The sequence below is a fragment of the Hylobates moloch genome, unplaced genomic scaffold, assembly GCF_009828535.3.
Source record: "Hylobates moloch isolate HMO894 unplaced genomic scaffold, HMol_V3 SCAFFOLD_2, whole genome shotgun sequence".
Lineage (NCBI taxonomy): Eukaryota > Metazoa > Chordata > Mammalia > Primates > Hylobatidae > Hylobates > Hylobates moloch.
In genome coordinates, this window is record NW_026652277.1 from 135,456,206 (window position 1) to 135,478,749 (window position 22,544).

At 39.4% G+C, this 22,544-nt stretch overlaps 1 protein-coding gene across 1 annotated transcript in view; it reads left to right on the plus strand.

Annotated features, from left to right (window-relative positions):
- The first annotated feature begins 582 nt into the window (after nucleotides 1-582).
- Nucleotides 583-22,544, plus strand: part of NUS1 (NUS1 dehydrodolichyl diphosphate synthase subunit) — a 35,120-nt gene continuing 13,158 nt past the window's right edge. Inside the window, exons 1-3 of the mRNA XM_032157725.2 lie at nucleotides 583-1,161; nucleotides 17,886-18,011; nucleotides 18,874-19,023. Of these exons, the coding sequence (XP_032013616.1) occupies nucleotides 747-1,161; nucleotides 17,886-18,011; nucleotides 18,874-19,023 (691 nt within the window). The 5' untranslated portion in view covers nucleotides 583-746. The remainder of the gene's footprint in view (nucleotides 1,162-17,885; nucleotides 18,012-18,873; nucleotides 19,024-22,544) is intronic.

Sequence of the window (22,544 nt, forward strand, 5' to 3'; positions counted from 1 at the left end):
CAGCCAGGAAAGGATACCTTAGACGAGAATGACATGGGTAGAGGGGTGTTTCAGGAACATGGCTAAAGAGCCTCCCTCTCAGCCTCAGCTGGGAGGCTGAATAAAGGACAGTAGCAGAACCACTCCAGCCTTTGAGGACACTTTTGGAAACCCTGGTGGATTCCCAGCATCAACACTTACTGAGGGCTACTTTCCATTCCTAGGTTCTTTCCGGCATTTGTAATTTCCACTTAGGACACTTCTACTCCTCAGAAACCGTTTCTGTCGGGGCCGTGAGAGGAGACAGTATAAGACGTTCTGGACCCAAGGGACGCCGTACCCTGGAAGCGCACATCGCATTGAAGACCCCGTGTGCCTTGCTGGGGTCCCATTCAGAAAGTCCAGGGTCGTTCGCTCATCGCCCTCCACACGACCAGGGGGCGCCCGCGGTATCGGCCCGGCTAGTTCGCAGGCGTGAGCCTTCCCTCACTGCGCCCGGCTGGGCCATATTCTCGGACCCAGAAGCCGCGTCAGAATTCCACGCTGGCCAATCAGAACTGTCCATGTACAACTGGGGGCGGGGCTGCCAAGGGAGGAGGAAGATGGCGGCGGGGGCGAGGTGAGGTGTTGGCAGTGGAAAGGGGTTCGGGCTCGGGGGGCGGGGGGACGCGGAGCGATGGCCCGCGCCGGCCGCAGGGGCGGATAAAAAGCCGTCGCGCCGCGGGAGTGGGCGGGAGGGAGAGGGGGTGCTCGAGGGCCACAAGAGTATGACGGGGCTGTACGAGCTGGTGTGGCGGGTGCTGCACGCGCTGCTCTGTCTGCACCGCACGCTCACCTCCTGGCTCCGCGTTCGGTTCGGCACCTGGAACTGGATCTGGCGGCGCTGCTGCCGCGCCGCCTCTGCCGCGGTCCTAGCGCCGCTCGGCTTCACGCTCCGCAAGCCCCCGGCAGTCGGCAGGAACCGCCGTCACCACCGTCACCCGCGCGGGGGGTCGTGCCTGGCAGCCACCCACCACCGGATGCGCTGGCGCGCGGACGGCCGTTCCTTGGAGAAGCTGCCTGTGCATATGGGCCTGGTGATCACCGAGGTGGAGCAGGAACCCAGCTTCTCGGACATCGCGAGCCTCGTGGTGTGGTGTATGGCCGTGGGCATCTCCTACATTAGCGTCTACGACCACCAAGGTGAGGCCCGGTGCGGTGGTGGGGGGTGGCCGAGGCGTCTTGGACCGCTGGACCGCTCGTCTGGCGGTGGTGCCCAGGGCGCGAGTTGCCGCGGCCTCTCTGCAAATCACAGCGCTAGCGCTTTCGAGGAAGGGAGATCAGCTGTATTGAACACCTACTACGTCTCTGGATTTGACTCAGTCGCTTTTTAACGTTTTAAAAATATCCCTTGGCCGGGCGCGGTGGCTCATGCCTGTAATCCCAGCACTTTGGGAGGCCGAGGCGGGCGGATCACCTGAGGTCGGGAGTTCGAGACCAGCCTGACCAACATGGAGAAACCTTGTCTCTACTAAAAATACAAAATTAGTCGGGCGTGGTGGCACATGCCTGTAATCCCAGCTACTAGGGAGGCTGAGGCAGGAGAATCGCTGGAACCCGGGAGGCGGAGGTTGCAGTGACCTGAGATCGCGCCATTGCACTCCAGCCTGGGCAACGAGAGCGAAACTCCGTCTCAAATAAATAAATAAATAAATAATCTCTTATTCGTTATAATACCGCAGTAATGTAGATGGTGTTTGTATATCCTTGCCAAGGTTTAAAAACATTAACTGATTTGCCCAAGGCCACAAGATCGTAATGGGGCCACAAAGATCGGAATTTTAGCCATTCTGTGCTTTTTCACAGTCTTTGCCTTTGGTTACACCACACTGTTTCTTTTAAGAGAGCTTCCAGGCGTGAGGCTATAGAGGACTTAGGCATGGGCTGTGTGATAGGTACTGCAAATGGGAGCGGCGGGGATCAGGTGGTATTTGAACTGGGTTTATGAAAAATATGTGAGAGATTGGATGGGCAGAAAAGAAAATGGTCCCTTTCTGTCTTGGAAGCCTGGGATGGTTTGTGATCCTTCATCATCAGTGCCTAACACAGTACTTGATAGAATTGTCCTCTCATACGTTTTGATTGAGGGAACGAATTTCACCATAGAGACTTTTTGTATGTACAAAGATTCAGTACTTATTGGGTAGGTACAAACCTAAAGCACTGTGCTAGGCATATTCCTTGGAATCTTGCATTTAATTCCATGGACTCTCAGGCTTGTTAGGAGGTAGGCACACGCTCACATATTTGACATGGTTAATAACAAGAAGTGTTGAGAGTAAAATTACTATTGTGAGAAGAAAGGAGAGAAATTGTGAATGAAGGAAGTTGAGAAGTTCATGCTGTGGAGGTGGGATTTAAGCAGGACCTTGAAGAATAGTTAGGAGATAAGTTGAGGAAGACTCAGGTTTGGGATGTCAGGTTTGAGTTTCAATCAGATCTTGAAAGCATTGGAATTTCTTTAAAGATAAAGATGTGAGAAGAATGATTTAGGAGTATTGGTATGAAGGGAAGAAAACGAAAGTTTTATTCTCTGTTCAATAGATTACCTGTGTGCTCTAGAGAAGCATAAATCTTTGTCAGATAGGTAAATTTAAGTGCAGGGTTTTGTCAGAGAGGGTAGGCATATGCCAGACAGTAACGCTTACAGGGTGATCTCTGATTGCCCTATCATCTTTCCTGCAGCCCGCAAGGAACATGATGACGCAGTAGCCTGTCGTCACCAAATGATGATTTGCCCTGTAGGGTAAAGTTTGATATATTCAGGGACTGACGTTTATGGAACTTGCTAAAGAACTCAGCAGACCAATAGAAATCATGAGACTGTTAGGAGATGACACAATCCATGCCTAACCAATGCAACCAGTTTTGCTTGGGGAAAAAAATAAGTGAAGCAAAAGTAGACATCAAAGACATTAAGCATTGTGATAGGTGGGTTGATGTACAGCCAGGTGATTCTTTTAAAGCAAGTATCTTTATCTTCCAGTAGGGAAGGAAAATGTATAGCTAAATTGTTTGACTTGATGACCGTGCCTACTAGTACAGACTTAATGTTGCCACATTTCCTTGTTCGGGCAAGTCCTGTGTTTAAATTGCTGATGTGATTCAGAAGTATCCTGTGTCATAGTTGCTAAAAGAAAAATGATTAGTAATTAAAAGGAAGAAGTAAGCTAAGCCAAGTTTTGGCTGAGAACTGAAAGGCACCTTAAGGAGCATTTTCAGTGAAAGGGCTTACAGGATTTTGTGTCCTAACTGTAAAAGCAGTTTTTTTGTTTGTTTTTTTTAAAGGAATAAGAAATATTCCTGAAATAAGAGACCTTCAATTAGTCCATTCTTGGTTTTGATTCGTTCATGCATTCATTTACAGGTGACAGTTGGGGTCTGTTAAGTACCAGATACTCTTCCAGACATGGGAATGCAGCAGTGTACTCATGGAACTTAGATTTCAGTGGGAGTCTGGCAAATAATATACGTGGGTAAATATGTGGTAATGTAAGTGCAATGAGGAAAAGTAAAGCAGAGAAGGGAAGATAGGAATGTTGAAAGTCAGTGGTGTAGGAAGGGGTACAGTTTTAAATAGGGAGGCCAAGGAAGGGCTCTTTGAATATAGACTTGAAAATATAGGCCATGTGGATACGTAAGACTCACTCAGAGGGAGTATAGACATGTAAGCTTTATTTAGTGTTTCTTTTTCAGTGTTTTTTTTTTTTTTTTTTTTGAGATGGAGTCTCGCTCTGTCATCCAGGCGGAGTGCAGTGGTGTAATCTAGGCTCACTGTAACTTCTGTCTCCCAGATTCAAGTTCTCCTGTCTCAGCCTCCCCGAGTAGATGGGACTACAAGTGCTGCGTGCCACCACGCCCTGCTAATTTTTGTATTTTTAGTAGAGACAGGGTGTTGCCATATTGGCCAGGCTGGTCTCGAACTCCTGACCTCAGGTGATCCGCCGGCCTCAGCCTCCCAAAGTGCTGGGATTACAGGTGTGAGCCACCTTGCCTGGCCATATTCAGTGTTTCTAAATAAATGTCTATTTAAGCTTATTTCTAGGTAGATATTTAACATATGAAAAATCCTATTGAATACTCATAAATGCCACTGGGATACAAGAAGTACAAGAAATGGTGTCTCTTAAGGAGTTTCCACTCAAGGATGTCCATTAAAAATTAACACAAGCTAATATACAAATGCTAAGTGAATGGCAGATACTTTATTTAAGGAGAAAAAATGGAAAATTTCCCGGGTTACCTCCATATTTGTCTGTTAAGGAAGGGAGCAACACCTGAGCTGGACCTAGTCAAAAAGATAGAATTGGGATTGGCGTGAATAGTGTTCTCTGTGTGTGTGAATGGGGATTTCCCTAATGGCAGCATTCCCATTAGACTAGCTTCAGTAATAGCATTGAGTAGGGTGTTGGGAGCAGTAGGTTAATTTATGTAATGAACAGTTGGGAAATGAGGTAGGATGAAGTCTTGGACAGCTATTCTGGTTATCTACTGCTTTGTAGAAATCTACCCAAAGCATAGTGTTTTAAAACAACAGTTTATGTATTGTCTTAATTCAGTTGGGCAGGTTTTCCTTTGGGTCACTCATAAGCTTTCATTCAGATAGAGTCTGGGACCTAAAGGTTTCTCCTTATGTCTGGTGCCTGGTTTTCCATGGCTGAAATAGATGGGGCAGGTTGGTCATCTGGCTTCACATGGTCTGGAGGTTGGCTTCAGGGTAACCAGTTAACTAACTTCCCCCAGAATGAATGTTTCTAGAGACTTGGCCAAAGGCTGAAGCTGAAAGATGTCTTAGGACCTAACCTAGGAAATCATGCAGTGTTATTTTTGCTGTGTTCTCTTGGTCAGAGAAGTCTCATGTCTGTTCTGCATCAAGAAAGTGGAGAAATAGACTTCACCTCTCAATGAGAAAATGGCTTGTGTAGAAAGGTTGGGTGAGGATTTGAAGGGAGATGGATGGGCAGCCACTTTGAAGACAAGCTTACCACCTTACATTTTGTTCTGTCCTACACCCCTTTGCCCTCAAATTTGTACTTAAATTCGTTCTAATTATGGTTGGATCTAGATAATAATATTTAATCCTTAGACTAAAAGATCTATTATATTGACCTTGATTTGACTGCCAGCAAACTGATCTTTTTGTTTTTCACTACCTACAATATTTCTTGATTATAATAGAGTCTGCAAGTAATTCTTTCATCTTTCAAAAATTCGAGTTGTTCTCTCAGGACAGTGATCAGGAATGTTTTGAGTTCAGAATTCTAGTGAGATTTGGCTGTTCTATCTATATGATTATAATTTAAGAAATGACCATAACTGGGATGGTACAAGAACCAGGGGTTGGGGTAAATGGATTTTATTGTTCTAGCCTTAGCAGTGTTGTTTGCCTGTGTCTCACATGCAAGTACACTTGGCTCCAAGTTATCTGGATATGTATTGTTATCTTAAGTGACAGAACTTGTTCTTATTTCCTGACTTTATTGTGCCTTGCTGGGAACCTTGCTGTTGGTCAGTATTTTTCAAAACCTGTCTGTGGACCATCTGTGAATTAGTCATTGGGGATGCTTATAAAAAATACAGATTCAACACACTTAGTAATCAAACTTAATGAGGGAACTGGGACCTGGGCGTCTCTTTGTTTTTGTCAAGCTACCTATATGATACTTCTGCACACTGGAGTTTAACGCTAACGCAGATCAAAGGATACTCTGCTACTTGCCTTACATTAGATTATTTATATTTCATGTTGCTTTTCATGATTGAGGATAATTTGGGGTAAGCCTTAGGATTATTTGCTGTAAATTGGAATGATCCAGAATAAGGCATTGCCTTCTGTGTGAGAATTCAACAGTAAGACGACAAAATTTTTTTTGTGCTGCTCTTTCTAGTGTTATTTCCTTGGTTTATTTAAATCGAAGCTAGGTTGCTTTTGAAATGGTTTTTGGGTACAGGTTTCTCACAGTAACATTTTAAAAGTCTGCCCAGTGTATCCCACCTTTTCAACCTATTTCTCAATGCTTTGCGTACCTTTTACTACGTCTGTATTTAGATTATTTAATGTTCCGTCTTCCTGGAATTCCGTCTTTTCCTTTTTCTGGCAAATGGCTGTATACCTACCAAGAGGCTATTGTTCATCTTTTCTGAGTCAATCCTAAATATCACCTTGTATATTTTTGCCTTTCTTGAGTATTCACTCCATTCCCTATCTTACTGTATCTCTGAATCTCCTCAGAACTTCAAACCTCTCTAAAGGTACTTCTGTTCTCTGCTTTGTGTAGTCATATTTATATGTATATGTGCACAAACTTTCTTACTCGATTATAAGCTCCACAGATGCTATCCATCCTTCTCATTTTTGCTTTTCTTACAGAGTGTATCTTGGTGTTATGCATGTAATGAATAGTTAATGTGTGTTCCTTGAATTCAAAGAAGGGCTGCATTTCCTGTAGATAAGAATAATGAACTGAGTTGCACTTTCTGCTTCCCAACACAATACCCAGAAGCCTTAAAGTAATGGAGGAAAATGAACATAGTTTACCTTAGTTTACTTAGTTGGCACAGTGACACAGATACTATTGAGAAGTATGATTTTCTTAAATTTAGTCTCCTTATGTTGAAATACAGAGGTGCCGGAAATGTTGAAAGTCTAAATATAAATGTGATTACATTTGACATGCTGAATAGTGCAACCTAGTGTTTATCTTCCCTCACGTGGAAACTCATGTAAGGGAGCATTCTGTTCTTAATCTCTACTTTTGTGTAGTTGACTTCTTGTACAGAGTTTCACAATTATCTTAACATCCTTACAATTGTGAAAAAAAGTTTCACAATTACCTTAACAGGTAGCTAGGCAAAGGGCTAGCTACCTGTCAAAAGACTGTTGATTCTTTTTTTTTTTTTGAGATGGAGTCTGGCTCTGTCGCCCAGGCTGGAGTGCAGTGGTGCAATCTCGGCTCACTGCGACCTCTGCCTCCAGGGTTCAAGCTGTTCTCCTGCCTCAGCCTCCTGAGTAACTGGGATTACAGGCATATGCCACCATGCCCACCTAATTTTTTGTATTTTTAGTAGAGATGGGGTTTCACCATGTTGGCCAGGCTGGTCTTGAACTCCTGACCTCAAGATCCACCTGCCTCAGCCTCCCAAAGTGCTGGGATTACAGGTGTGAGCCACCATGCCCAGCCTGTTGATTCTTGTAAGTCCATCCTAACTATCATCTCTGAAGTAGCCTCTCTAAACTATTCCATCCCCAGTCTTACTCTGTCTTTGAAAAATTCTATCTGCTTTTGTTAGCTTTTTAAATGACCTTATTCTCTATGTACCCTTTTGTTTAACTATAGTACTGGATCAGTGTATTAAAGTAAACCTTTGCTGAGTGTGGTGGCTCATGCCTGTAATCCCAGCAGTTTAGGAGGCTGACATGGGAGGATTGCTTGAGCCCAGGAGTTTAAGACCAGCCTGGGGAATATAGTGAGACCCCATCTCTGAAAAATAAAAATAAAAAATGAGCTAGACATGGTGTGTGCCTGTAGTCCCAACTACTTAGGAGGCTGAGGTGGGAGGATTACTTGAGTCCTGGAGGTTGGGGCTGTAGTGAACCATGATTGTACCACTGTACACTAGCCGGGGTGAAAAAGTGAGACCCTGTCTCAGTCAATCAATCAATAAATCAAACCTATATCTTAATAAAATAATTATCCTTGGTTGAACTTTTAATCTGTACTGGATACTATAGAAAAGTGCCTTAAGTCGTTAGCAGTTTTACAGATAAAGAAACTGAGAATTAAAAAGCCAGGTTCCAAATCTAGTAAAGAGCAGATCTAGAATTTGAACCAGATTTTTATTCTAGAGCTTTTGTGCTTAACCATTACATTATTTTGATTTCCAGTGGTAAGAGAATGTGACGACAATAGTCACTTTTAGTGCTGTTTCTGATCTTTTGGGTCATCTTCAAGCCTTGGTAAACAGGCACTTATCTACAGGTCATAGAAATTATTTGTAAAAGATATTTAAAGACTAAGAAATTTCTTCATCCCACTAGTATACATGTTCATCCTTTGAATTATAGGACACATTTTTTTAAAAACCAGCTAAAAATTTAATGTTATGGTGCTCCAGGTTTGTGTTAAGCTGTTAGTTTGTCAGGTGAGCAGATTGTAAATATATTCTCATTTTAAAAATGTCCAACAAGATGCCGAAAAAACCCACATGGATTGTTCATTTTACATATCTCTTGTGCTGACAAGCTAGGACTTAAATCCAGCCCTCATTTTGTTATATACTTTGTCACCATTACACATACCTGTTCTCCTACTACAGCACTTCAGTATAATTTTCTGCAGTATAATTGTTGTTCTGTGAGGTGTCCTGAAGGGCTCTCTCCTGAAATAAAATAGCTTTTAATGGCCTATGTATTTTGTTATGATTTATTTTCTTATGACTACTTCAGTCATGTAAAATTTTAATGGTAGATTTTTTTCATTTTAAATAATTGCTCCATAAATATATGTTTTCTTCTCTGAAGATTGCTCTCTGGTCATTTTATAATTGAGTTGTTAGAGGTAACTTAGGTGACTAGTTTAAAAAGAAAAAGAGGGAGGCCAATTTTTAGAACTGGCGTTTATTTATAAATAGAGATTACTTTAATTCCATAACCAGTGAAGTGCTTAATAATGAGGAGAGATTGTTTCAGTGCTTATCTCATTTTTTCTCTTGTTTGTTCTTGTGAGTACTTGCTATTATTTCTTAAGTCTGTTTCTGTAGAAGGGAATAAATAATCACAGTAAAAATTCCAGTTTCAGATTTAAAAGAGATAGTAAATGTATTTTAAAAGTCTCATTTTATAGACTTGATTATACATTTCACATACCTTTTAAAATAATCAGTATTTGAGGAATGCAGATAAGATTTGCTGATGGAATACTTGTCTAATTAAACTCCTTGTGACTTGGTTCCCTTAATTTAAAAAAAGTATGCATGTCATGACTTTATTATTCAGTTAATGTGTAAGACTGAATACAGTATGTAACCTAATAGGTAGATTAGGCAAATTAACTTCTACTCTACTCTGCTTTCTTCTTCTTTTTTTTTTTGAGACGGAGTCTCGCTCTGTCGCCCAGGCTGGAGTGCAGTGGCGCAATCTCGGCTCACTGCAAGCTCCGCCTCCCAGGTTCACGCCATTCTCCTGCCTCAGCCTCTCCGAGTAGCTGGGACTACAGGCGCCCACCACCACGCCCGGCTAATTTTTTTGTATTTTTAGTAGAGACGGGGTTTCACCGTGGTCTCGATCTCCTGACCTCGTGATCCGCCCGCCTCGGCCTCCCAAAGTGCTGGGATTACAAGCGTGAGCCACCGCGCCCAGCCTTCTGCTTTCTTCTAGTCCATATGTCTGGCTTCTCCTCTGTTGTACTTCCAAATGTTGTGGTGTCCTAGAGTTTGGAGCTGTATGTATGCCTTTGTCTTTCTGTTATTCACTTTGTTGCAACTACTCAACTCTGCTAGTGTAGCCAAAAATGGCCATAAGCAAATGTGGCTATTTTCCATACCAGTAGTTTGCTGACCCCTGTCCCTCAGATAATCTCCCCAATCCCATGGCCTTAAATGTCATGTGTGTGCTGACACTCAGGTTTGGGCTGGAAATACAGTCCTGATATCTCCCATAATTCCAGACTTCTGTATCTAACTCCTTGCCTAAAATCATTTATTAGATCAATCCTATGCCTTATATGTCTAAAACAGTACTTTTGAGACCTAATCCTTGTTTTAGTCTCCATTGCGGCCACCCAAGTTTAAATTACCATTGTTCTTTCACCTGGATTACTGTAGTAGCCTCCTAATTGATCTCCATTTTTCTATCCTGGTCCCTGCATAATCCATTCTTCACCTACCAGCGAGGTGATCTTTTTTTGATGGCATCATTCGGACTGAATAAAATCCTCCAACAACTTCTCGTTGTAGTTGGAATGCTTTAGAAATTCATTACCAAGGCCCACAGGCCCCTTCATGTTATGGCCACTGCTGCCATTTCTGGTCTCCATATGATACTCTTCTTTCCTCACATGTGATGAGAAACCTGACTGCTGAGAGAGAATATGCAATAGAGTGATTCCTATAATAGCAATCACCTGGGGAAGTATTGATTTTTATATTTTAAGAACTGAAAAAAACAGCAAAAAACTTTTTGTTTAATACAGTTGTTAAAATAATCATGAGACTAGCACCAAGGAAGGATACATATTATACAAGTAAAAAAAGCAGGATGCAAAATTGCATAATCGCATACACTAGGATTACATATGCATGTAGACAAAGACTAGAAAATATTGAGAAGTAGAAATAGTTGTGTTACAATGGTAAGGTTAGGGACATTCCAGTAGTTATGGGGAAGGTTAGGGAACATTCCCTTATTATCTAAACATTGAACATCTTATGTTTTAAGACTAGAATTTAAAACAAATGTTTCTTAGAATCTAAAATGAAGTCTTCATTTGGCCCCCAAAATGCATACCTGCTGTTTATTAAGAAATAACAAAAGCATGGTAGTCTTTCTGAGGTATAACTTTGCTAGAATAATTTTCTTCTTTCATGGAAGTTGAAGATTTTGTGGTTTTACTTTTATTTTTTTCAACTTTTATTGTAGATTCAAAGGATATGTGTGCAGGTTCCTTACTTTGGAAATTGAAGATTTTCTTGTGTGTGTTTTGTCATAAATGGCTATTTGATATATCTTTTCTTTCTTTCTTTTTTTTTTTAGAGACAGGGTCTTACTTTGTTGCCCATGCTGGAGTGCAGTGGCGCGATAATAGTTAACTGCAGCCTTGAGCTGCTAGGCTCAAATGATCCTCCTGCCTCAGCCTCCTGAGTAGGTAGTACTACAGGTAGTACTACAGGCACAAGCCATCATGCCTGGCTAATTCTTTTATAAAGACAGGGTCTTGCTACATTGCTCAGGCTAGTCTCAAATTCCTGGCGTCAAGTGATCCTCCCATCTCAGCCTCCCAAAGTGTTTGGGATTATAGGCATGAGCCACAATGCCCAGCCCATTTAACTTTTTTCTTTATATTTCGTATAGTTTACATTTGGGAAATTGAGAGTACATGAAATATAATTTTAAAGCAACAAAACATAAAAATCTTTAAGCCATTATTGCAAAATCTTATTTTAGATTCCCAAGTCACTCCTGAAGAATTCAAATATCTGTTTGCCCTGTGAAACCTCCTTAAAAGCCTTTTAAAAAAGAGCTCTGGAGTCAGGAGAATCACTTGAACCCAGGAGGTGGAGGTTGCAGTGAGCCGAGATCGTGCCATTGCACTCCAGCCTGGGTGAGAGAGTGATACTCCATCTCATTAAAAAAAAAAAATAGCCAGGCACCGTGGCTCACGCCTGTAATCCCAGCACTTTGGGAGGCCGAGGCAGGCGGATCACGAGGTCAGTAGATAAGACCATCCTGGCTAACACGGTGAAACCCCGTCTCTACTAAAAATACAAAAAATTAGCCGGGCGTGGTGGCGGGTGCCTGTAGTCCCAGCTACTCGAGAGGCTGAAGCAGGAGAACGGCGTGAACCCAGGAGAAGAGCTTGCAGTGAGCCGAGATTGCGCCACTGCACTCCAGCCTGGGCAACAGAGCAAGATTCTGTCTTAAAAAAAAAAAAAAAAAAGCTCTAGTCCTAGTTTTTTCGAAAAATACTACTCATTTATTAAAAGATAGGTTGTATTTATTTTATAAAATTCAACTTTTTTGGAGGGGAATTCAAAATTTAGTTGTACAGTGGAGTTTAGTATTGTTCCTTTATCAGAGTTAGAAATAGTAACTGAACTAAATAATTAGAGGGATACCTGGATTTCAGGCCAAATTCTTAGATGCTTGGCCAAAGACAATTGCTTGACCTTTCTGGATCTTTTTCCTCACCTGTAAAAGGTTGGAATAAAGTGATTCTTGAGGCGCAATAGTGTATAATTCTGTAAAATACTGTTTTCTTAAAAATTTGAGTATTTTCAAGTGTTTTCCCTAAATCAGTTATTTCTGAATGAATATGGCCTTAGCTTCCTTTTACATAAAATAACTTTTGTAATAGTTTCTTTATCATTTTTGCTTTAGTTTGGATTCTAGAAGGGAAACAGGATGAATTATAATATGAGAAAAAGAATCTGTACATATACTATGATATTACTAGAGGAATTGCCTGTTTTAGTCAAAGCCAACCTTATACCTTGTATTTCTTGTGTATCATGTGAAGTTTGTGTGTGTGTGTGTGTGTGTGTGTGTGTGTGTGTGTGTGTGTGGACACTGAATCCTGAAGCAAATTGTAAGCTGTAATATTGCTTGTAAGTATAATCAGATTTCTGGGTGGGGCCAAGTTATGAGTTGTTAGGAATCATTTTGCCCATAGTGTCTTGTCTACACTCTTAGCAGTTCTCAGAGACCATACCTTTAAATTTCATTTCTGCATCCAAATCAGCCAAGACAAAGATTCTGTTCCAATAACTGTATGAAAGTCTTTATAAGAGACATTTTGTAACTGTGTCTCTCTGTAATATTCTTTCCTTTTAGTGGAACTTCTGCCTGTGTGCAATAAGGAAGTGTCTGCTTTTCTTGTGGGATGTTCCTGGAAACCGAAGAAAAATTCCATTCAGTGACATGTTCCTTTTTGTTTCGTTATTGTTAAGCGGCACCTTGTACATTGGTAATTCAGTTGATTAAATAAACATTGAACTGCTATATGGAAAATATGGGAAAAGAGATGAGTAAGACACACGTTCACAAATAAGACTACAGTTGAGAGGAGGATGGAGAGATTTAAGCTATAATAAAAAGTAGAATATTCGTTTATTAACAAGTTTAAATGAGTGTATGTGGAGGAGTTGAGAGTGAGGGTAAGTCAGAGGAGGAATGGGGCACATCTGGCTGGGGAATTGGGAAAGGCCTCTTGAAGGTAAATGACATTTCAGCTGGCCTGTGAAGAATTAGGAGAATTTAACAGGCATGAGCTTGATGAAGTGGCATCAAGGATGGAGGTTGGAGTCACTCCATGTGTTTTTGAGGAACATAGGCAATTCTGATTTGTGGGGATAAAGTATTACTGAGAAATGGAAAACTTCATTTGATTTCTGTTCAACAAGCATGGAAGCATAGGCTGGAATGTTAATGTTGGGCTGAGCAGTTTGTTCTTAATACACTAGGCATTTTAGGAACCGTTTAAGATACTGAAGTTGGAATGTGCCAGGATTGAATAATCTGGTGGTGAAGCTAGCAGTACTTAATAGAAGGGGGCAGGAACACCCACAGAAGTTGCTTATAATATTATAAGGAAGTAGGCTGGGCCGGTTGCTGATGCCTGTAATCCCAGCACTTTTTGAGGCCTGAGGAGGAAGGATCACTTGAGGGCCAGGAGTTAGAGACCAGCCTGGTCAACAAAGCAAAACCCTGTCTCTACAAAAATGAAAAATAAAAAAATTAGCTGGGCACAGTGGTATGCACCTGTAGTCCCAGCTACTCAGGAGGCTGAGGCAGGGGAATCACTTGAGCCTAGAGGCTGGAGGCTGCAGTCAGCTATGATAGCCCCACTGCACTCAGCCTGGATGACAGGGTGAGACCCTGTTTCTTAAAAATAGGTATGTGTATATATAATAAAGAACAGCACAATGGCTTGGAACAGTGTGGGCAATGGACAGAAAGGAATATGGATATAGGAAACATTGCTGTAAAAGAGTATATGGGCTTAGCATAATTAGTAGGGCTTTGGGGGGTGATAATGGGAGAGTAGAGAGGATGCCTGGGTGACTGGGCAGATACTGATGCCTTTTTTAGAAATAGTGCGTCAAGAAGGAGGACTTTTTTTTTTTAATTATAAACCATTTTATAGCAGTTACGATTTTATATCACCTGCTGTCCTACTACCACTGTACATTTACTGTTCTCATTTTGCTTGTCCCCTTCCAGTCTTGTTCTTAAATGCATGTAAGTTATACACTTAAAGTCCTGCTCCTTTTAATTTATTTTCTAACCTTGATGTCATATAAGTGTTCTGAGAGCTAGCTTTATTAGATAAGCCGCCAAGGTTTGGCTTTGTTCACTCTCGGATGCCTACAGAACTTCAAGGTAGAATTAGATGTTTGAATGAACTAGAAATGTTAGGAACCAAATGATCCTGTTTCTACTTACAATTTTAATGTTTTGTTCATCATGGATACTTCGGCATTTTAATTTTTAAAGATACTGCATTGTTATTCATTATCTTAATTACTGAGTTTTTTTGGCACCCCCTTAAATTTTTGCACCCCAAATTTTACCTCACTTATTTTTGTCTGGGCTTTTTTTGTTTTCAAGTCTTGTGAGTGACTAGAATCAGAAAAGAAGGAGCACATGGACAGAAAAAGAGGGCTGAGACAGGAACCCTGAGGAATAATCTTTATTTAGGGTGAAAAGAGGAGGATTCAGTGGAAAGTGAGAATGGGCCATTCAAGGAGCCAGGTTACTTGTTGAATCAGGAAGAGAACATTGAGACAAGTTGGGATAAAGATAGAATTTTGAGAAGGAAGCATGGTGGTCATTAATGGTAGTGCTTCAGAGAAGTTGAGGAGGGAAGAATAAAGATTGAGGAGAGGTAGTGAATATTCTGATGATAAGATTGTCATCCATTGCTTTGAAGAGGGCAAGAGTTCCTGAAAAGATTTACCATTTTAGTCTGGAGGCTAAGGTAAATATGAACAAATTGGTGAGAACTGAAGGCTAGGTTTTTAAAAAGAGTATCAAAGGAGGGGATTAGTGTGATGTGAATAGACAAAGCAGGCTTTCCTAGTATTACCCAACACTATTAAAATGAATAAATCTTAGTTTTTATGGGAAAGGGAGTCATTTACCATTTGATTTTTAATAAACTTATATGTCCTGGCTGGAGTGTTATGGAGATTTTACTTTTTTTTTTTTTTTTTGTCTGTTTTAAAGAAAAGAGTCTTTCTCTGTTGCTCAAGTGGAGTGTAGTGGCATGATATAGCTCACTGCAGCCTTGAACTCCTGGGCTCAAGCGATTCTCCCACCTAGGCCTCCTGAATAGCTGGGACTAAGAGCATGTGCCACCATGTCCAGCTAATTAAAAAACATTTTTTTTTGTAGAGACAAGGTCTTGCTATGTTGCCCAGGCCAGCCTCTAATTCCTGGCCTCAAGTGTTCCTCCTGCCTTGGCCTCCCAAAGTGCTGGGATTACAGGTGAGAGCCACTGGCACCCAGCCCATTGTTAAATTAAGAAATTTTTGAAATTAATATGACTTCCACAATTTATACATATAATACAGACCAAAGTGTGGTCTAACTTGTATAGATGGTTGGAAATCTTGTAAAATTTATAAGCTGGCATCATATATTTTATATGCTGTTTCAGAATATATGCTTTTTATATACATGTGAATTTTATGATTGATTTGGGGATATGATTATATCCTACACTTCTGCATTACTCCACAGGTATTACTGTTCTAAAGATTGCCATTCAAATAGCTCCTGATATTAATCACCTTCCTTTAAAAATTTTGCTAATATTTAGTGATAAATTTTTTGCTTAATCTTGTTCTAGATATGGCTGTTTCAAAATGTTCACTTTTATATTTCCACGCTTAGAGTCTTATGATTGTGGGCTTTCGTAATAATTGTGGGCATTCATATGTAGTGCCATCTTAGCCTTCTACTTTTCTCTATATATACCTACTTATATTTGAAATCTTATTAATCGTTATTCTTGTGTATATGGCTGTCCCACTTTAAGGAGGATGACTCAAGTGTATATATATCTGTGTCGCAGTTTCTGAGCTCCCATATTCTTTCAGCAGACATTTATTTACTGTTTGCTCTGTGCCAGGTACTGTGGTTGGCCCTGGTGAGCAAAACAGATAAGATCCCTACTCACATTGGTGCTTATATGACCTCTTTTGGACTCCTTCTGTGTCATTTCTCTTAATCACTTCTATAGTAATCCTCACCTAAATTTTCTATCATCAGCTGTCTAAAACCGAACTTATCCTTTCCTTCAAACCAGTTCTCTTTGTGGAATTTTCAACTTTTAAAAATGTTATCGGCCGGGTGCGGTGGCTCACGCCTGTAATCCTAGCACTTTGGGAGGCCAAGGTGGGCGGATCACGAGGTCTGGAGGTCAAAACCATCCTGGCTAACACGGTGAAACCCCATCTCTCCTAAAAAAATACAAAAAATGAGCCGGATATGGTGGCGCATGCCTGTAGTCCCAGCCACTCAGGAGGCTGAGGCACGAGAATCCCATGAACCCAGGAGGCAGAGGTTGCAGTGAGCCGAGATTGCACCTCTGCACTCCAGTCTGGGCGACAGAGTGAGACTCTGTCTCAAAAAAAAAAAAAAAAAAAAAAAAGATTATCATTTTCTGCTACCTAGGATAAAAGCCATGGAATTTTCTACATTCACTTCTAAGTCAGTCATATACCATATTCTCTCAATTCTTCCTTTGTGGTAAATCCTTTTTCCCCTCATCGCCTCAACAAATTATGTATGGACTAATACAGTGGTCTGCTTGCTGCTTGCCCTTCTGTATGCTGTTGCCAGATTAATTCTTCTAAAGATGCAAATTTTTACGTATTCCCATTATTGCTCAGAAATTGTTGCTTATCCATTTGATAGGCAGAATGAAATAAAAACTAGGAGTATCCTCTTACCAGTTTTTTCACATCCTTTGCATCAGCAGTATTGGTCTGTTTTTTTTAACATTCCAAACTCATGCTTTTTCTTAAGCATTTTTTCCCACCTGATATCTTCTCTAGTTTCTTCTGTTTAACCTTCTGAGTTCATCTCAGCTCAAATCTTATAAAGCCTTCCTCAGCAAAGGAGACTACTTTTGTAACTACTGTTAAACATACACTTCTGGCTTGGCATTTGTATACAGTATATTCAGCAGATTCTGTGCCATAGAGATATATATATATATAAGTTGGAAATTCTACAAAGAGACCTGGTTTGAAGGAAAGGATTTAAGCAGCTTTATATGTATGTATTTATTATATATGTGTGTATATATTAGCCTGTGTTCTCTCTCCCAGTTATTTTGTTAAACTACTTTAAAGTCACATCTGACTGAGAGTGCAGAGTAGGAACATTTGATAAAGATTAAAAAGGCAATGGCTACTAGAAAGCTGCCTCTGCAAATTGTCAAAGACTTGTTCCTTTTTTTAGTTAGAGCTCTTACTAGTTTTACATTAAATGTATGTCACATATTTCCTTTGTCTTTCTCATCTTTCTCAATAACATGGCAGTAGTTAACAGTGTTAACTTTTCCCTGCATAGAGGACCAATTATTGTTTTATGTATTTTATTTCTGTGCTTTGTTTTAATTTACTAAATTGTTTTTCTGTTCTCTACTTTTTACGTAATCCTTATTACTTCCTCTTACGATTTAAAAAACTAATCAAATTGAGGCAAGAGTATTTAATACAAGTAGTAAATCTGCAGAAAATGTACATTAGACTGTGAGTGAGGAACATAACAGGCCCTAGACCACTGCTGCAATTTATAATTGCTTGGAGAAGAACCTTAAAGAGTTTAGGCCTCAGTTTCTGAATCCATAAAGATTTTAAGTAAGTGATCTCTTAAAATTCCTAAGTCTAAATTTCTGTCATATTCACATGCCACTACTTAAGTAGTTACCTCCGTTCTTTTTTTTGCTGGAAGCCAGACTCTTGTATTAACAAAGTTTTGTTGTCATGTCTTCCTTTTAGATTCTAGTTTAGGACTAGTCATTACAGCTTTGTTTGACATTTGTTTAGTTCTGGATCTACTGTTGTTTTCATAGCAAGCATTCACTTGAAGAGGAAAAATTAACCTAGTTGTGTTTTACTTGCCTTTTTCTTTTTTAAAGGTATTTTCAAAAGAAATAATTCCAGATTGATGGATGAAATTTTAAAACAACAGCAAGAACTTCTGGGCCTAGATTGTTCAAAATACTCACCAGAATTTCCAAGTAGTAATGACAAAGATGATCAAGGTAAGCATGAGTCTATAATTGAACATGTAACATATGAAGATGTGTGTTTTGTGTTTCATGGCAATTTCTGTTACTCTGTCATTTATTCTTTCACGTTACTCTGTTACTCTTTATTGTCAAAATCTTTAATCATCAGATTTAGACTTTCCCGTCTTAATCTTGGTAAAAAGTGAACACATGGTAAGGATCTTATTTAACCAGGCAAATTTTTTAACTGGTTCCACAGAGAATCCATAGAATGGACACATTTGTAGGGATATTGAAATGAATATATAAATAGAGGTACAACTGGTTGTTCTATGGGGTGAGGAAAGAAATTGAATCTTTGCTGGACAAGAAAGAATTTGCATGTCTATAGATAAGAATTTTGCAGTGTTATCTGAGAATCCCATCAGTTGTAAGATAGCTCCTATAGAAGTAGAATTGATAAAGGTGTGTATGCTATAGGCAATGCATATTCCACTCTAACAGTTTTTTCTTAGTCTTTATTTTTTCTTTTATTCTGTGTTACTGCTAACGATATCGCAATTATAGAGGAAATTTTAGATGCGTGAAAATTTGTTAGCTAGCCTATAAAGTTTCTGTTTTCTAGAGGATGTAGTCACAATGTATAGTCATTCTGAACACTTTGAAAAGAAGGCAGTGTATAAATATATACATGGATGTGATTTGGGATATATGGATCCTTTCAGAGGAGAATAGCTAAGTATGTTTTGATATTGAAATTGAAGGGCTTAAACAATTCTTGTTTACTGTAAGAACTGTATGTTTATTTTGGTTTAACCTTGTATTTCTTAAACTGATTTTGAAATATACCCGGAACAGAGCATTTTTAAAATACATTGTTTGTTTTTTCTTCCAGTTTTAAATTGCCATTTGGCAGTGAAGGTGCTGTCTCCGGAAGATGGAAAAGCAGATATTGTAAGAGCTGCTCAGGACTTTTGCCAGTTAGTAGCCCAGAAGCAAAAGAGACCCACAGATTTGGATGTAGATACGTTAGGCAGTTTACTTAGTAAGTTTTTTTTTATATATATACGCATATATATGTATATGTATGTGTGTGTGTTTAGTTTTGTCACACAAGGATACAGTCAAGGATACAGTATGAAAGAAAATATTTGTTTGTTTCACACCATAAAGCCTGATTCTTTTGTTGTTAATACCTGTTAAATTTCTGAAATTTAAAGACCTATATGAAAGTGGTTTCGAGACAATAAGATTTGTAGCCACTCACTTGCATGAGGATTTAATGGTAAAGGAGACGACCTTTGAGGATCTTTTTTGTAGTGGTGAATATTCTTGAAAATAGGACTTCTGCTTGTTAGCCTTCCTCTCCCTCTTCATAGTTTGAACTTTCCCATAACTTTGAACTTAATCTTTTTATGAGGTGATCCCAGGAATATAATCTTACTGTTACCGTGATTCCTTTTTAATTATTCTTTCTATTATGCTATACCAAATATACAACTGTATTTGTCATGTTATACCAAATATAACTTTTTTTCTTGAGCTGTTTAAAAAAGCATTTGGTTTGCATATTCTCTCTAGAGAATTCCCTCTAGGACCTTTTTGCCGTAATGTCATGGTCCTTCTTGCTTACTAGCATTAGCCTTGATCCTTTTGAACAAAGACAATCTCTCTAGTAAATTCATGTTCATTAATAGCTTCTATAGGCATACAGTTTTAGACATTCATTCATTTTTTATTACTTAGAATATCCATTTACTTATTAATCATGCATTTTCAGGCTGGATGGGGTGGCTCACACTTGTAATCCCAGCACTTTGGGAGGCAGGTGGATCGCTTGAGCACAGGAGTTTGAGACCAACTTGTGCAACATAGCAAAACCCCATCTCTACAAAACATAAAAAATTAGCCAGGCTTGGTGGCTCACGCCTGTGGTCCCAGCTACTCAGGAGGCTGAAGCAGGAGTATAGTTTGAGTTCAAGAGGCAGAGGTTGCAGTGAGCCAAGATCGCATCAGTACACTCTAGCCTGGGTGACGGAGTGAGACCCTGTCTCAAAAAAAAAAGAAAAGAAAAAGAAATGCATTTTCTATCTTATTTACTTAACTCTCCATTCTTTGTTTCTTCCACTTTGACATGTGTCCGTCACAGAGCAAAGTCCATCTCCCACTTGGTTTCATTGACTTCCTACTTTTGTTGACTACTTGCTTCTTACCCTACCCTGTCATTGCCTAATTATGTTCAGGCTCAGTGAGTAGTAGACCATTATGGGGCCTCTCTGCTCAGATGTTACTGGGATGTTGACTGTTTCCTGCACCCTCTGAGGCCCTAATAGGAGAATAATTTCATAAGGACATTCTAAAAGTTGATGGAGATCCAAAGATGACCTTCAGGTAGTCCATGGGAAAGTGCTAATGTTTATTAAGCCCAGGTATTGCCTTCAGGCATTGTAGGCTTAGGATAAATGAAAATATACACAATTCTTAACTCATGAATTTGACAGAAGCAAGCATTCTGAATACCATCACCCCCAAAGTTCCTTTGTGACTGCATTTAGTCACCACTCCTGCCCCCTAAACCAGCAACCACTGGTCTGGTTTCTGACTGTACTTTTGCTTTTTCTATAAATTTTATGTAAAAGGAGTCATACAATATATAGTCTTTTATGTCTTGCTTTGTTTACTTACCGTAATATTTTTGAGGTTCATCTAGGTAAAATGCATTAGTTACTCATTATTTTTTATTGGTGAGTAGTATTTTCTAGATATACCACATTTTGCTTATGCATTCATCGGTTAATGCACATTTGGTTTGTTTCCAGTTTTTGAATAATGCTGTATGTCCATTTGTGTACAAGTTTTTGTGTGGATGTTTGTGTGTTTTCAAGAATTCAGAAAGTCAGAATTCTATCAGATAAATTTAACAAAGAGAGTGAACTAATCAAAAAGAATCAAGCAGAAATTCTGGAGTTGAAAATGCAGTTGACATACTGAAAATGCATCAGAGTCTCTTAATAGCAGAATTGATCAAGCAGAAGAAAGTTACAACCTTGAAGATAAGCTATTTACAAATAGAGGAGACAAAAGAATGAAACACACCTACGACATCTAGGAAAAAGCCTCTTGAGGGCAAATCTGAGTTATTGGCCTTAAAGAGGAGATACAGAGAGAGAACGAGATGGGTTACATTTATTCAAACCTAGAGAACTTCCCAAACCTAGAGAAAAATATCAGCATTCAACTACAGGAAGATTATAGAACACCAAGCAGATTTAACCGAAAGATGACTACTTCAAGGCATTTAATAATCAAACTACCGAAGGTCAAGGATTAAAAAAAAAAAAAAGGATCCTAAAAGCAACAAGAGAAAAGAAACAACATACAATAGAGGTTCAATATATCTGGCAGCATACTTTTCAGTAGAAACCTTACAGGCTGGGAGAGATGGCATAACATATTTTTAAAAGTGCTGAAGGAAAGAAACTTTTACCCTAGAATAATAGTATATCCAGTGAAAATATCCTTCAAACACAAAGAAGAAACAGACTTTCCCAGACAAACAAAAGCTAAGAGATTTTATCAGCACCTCACTTGCCCTGCAAGAAATGCTAAGGGGAATTGTTTAATCGAAAGGAAAAGATGTTAATGAGCAATAAATCATCTGAAGGTACAACTCTCACTGGTAATAGTAAGTACACAGAATATTACAGAACTGTAACTGTGGTGTGTAAAACTGTCAAGTAAAAAGACTAAAAGATGACCCAGTCAATAATAATAACTAAAACAACTTTTCAAGACATAGAACAATAAGATACAAATAAAAACAACAGAAAGTTTTAAAATGGGGAGATGAATGTAAAGTGTACAGTTTTTATTAGTTTTCATTTTGTTTATTTGTTTATACAAGCAGTGTGGTAATCAGCTTAAAATAATGGGTTATAAGATAGTATTTGCAAGCCTCATGGTAACCTCCAATCAAAAAACTTACAAGAGATACACAAAAAATAAAATGCAAGAAATTAAGTCATACCACCAGAGAAAATCACCTTTCCTAAAAGGAGGACAGGAAGGAAGTAAAGAAGGAAGAGAAGACCACAAAACAACCAGAAAGCAAACAACAAAATGGCAGGAGTAAGTCCTTATCAATAATAACATTGAATGTAAGCAGACTAAACTCTTCAAAAGACATACAGTGGGCGGATGGATAAAAAACAAGACTCAATGATCTGTTGCCTACAAGAAACACACTTCACCTATAAAGACACACAGACTGAAAATAAAGGGATAGAAAAAGCTATTTTATGCCAATGGAAACCCAAAAAGAGCAGGAGTTACTATGCTTATATCAGACAAAAGATATTTCCAGATAAAAACTCTTAAGAAGAGACCAAGAAGTTCACTATCTAGTGATAAAGGGGTCATTTTAGCAAGAGGATATAACAATTGTAAATACATATGCACCCAACATTGGAGAACCCAGATATATAAAGCTAATATTAAAAGAGCTAAAGAGAGAGAGAGACCCGAATACAGTAATAGCTGGAGACTTCAACACCCCACTTTCAACAC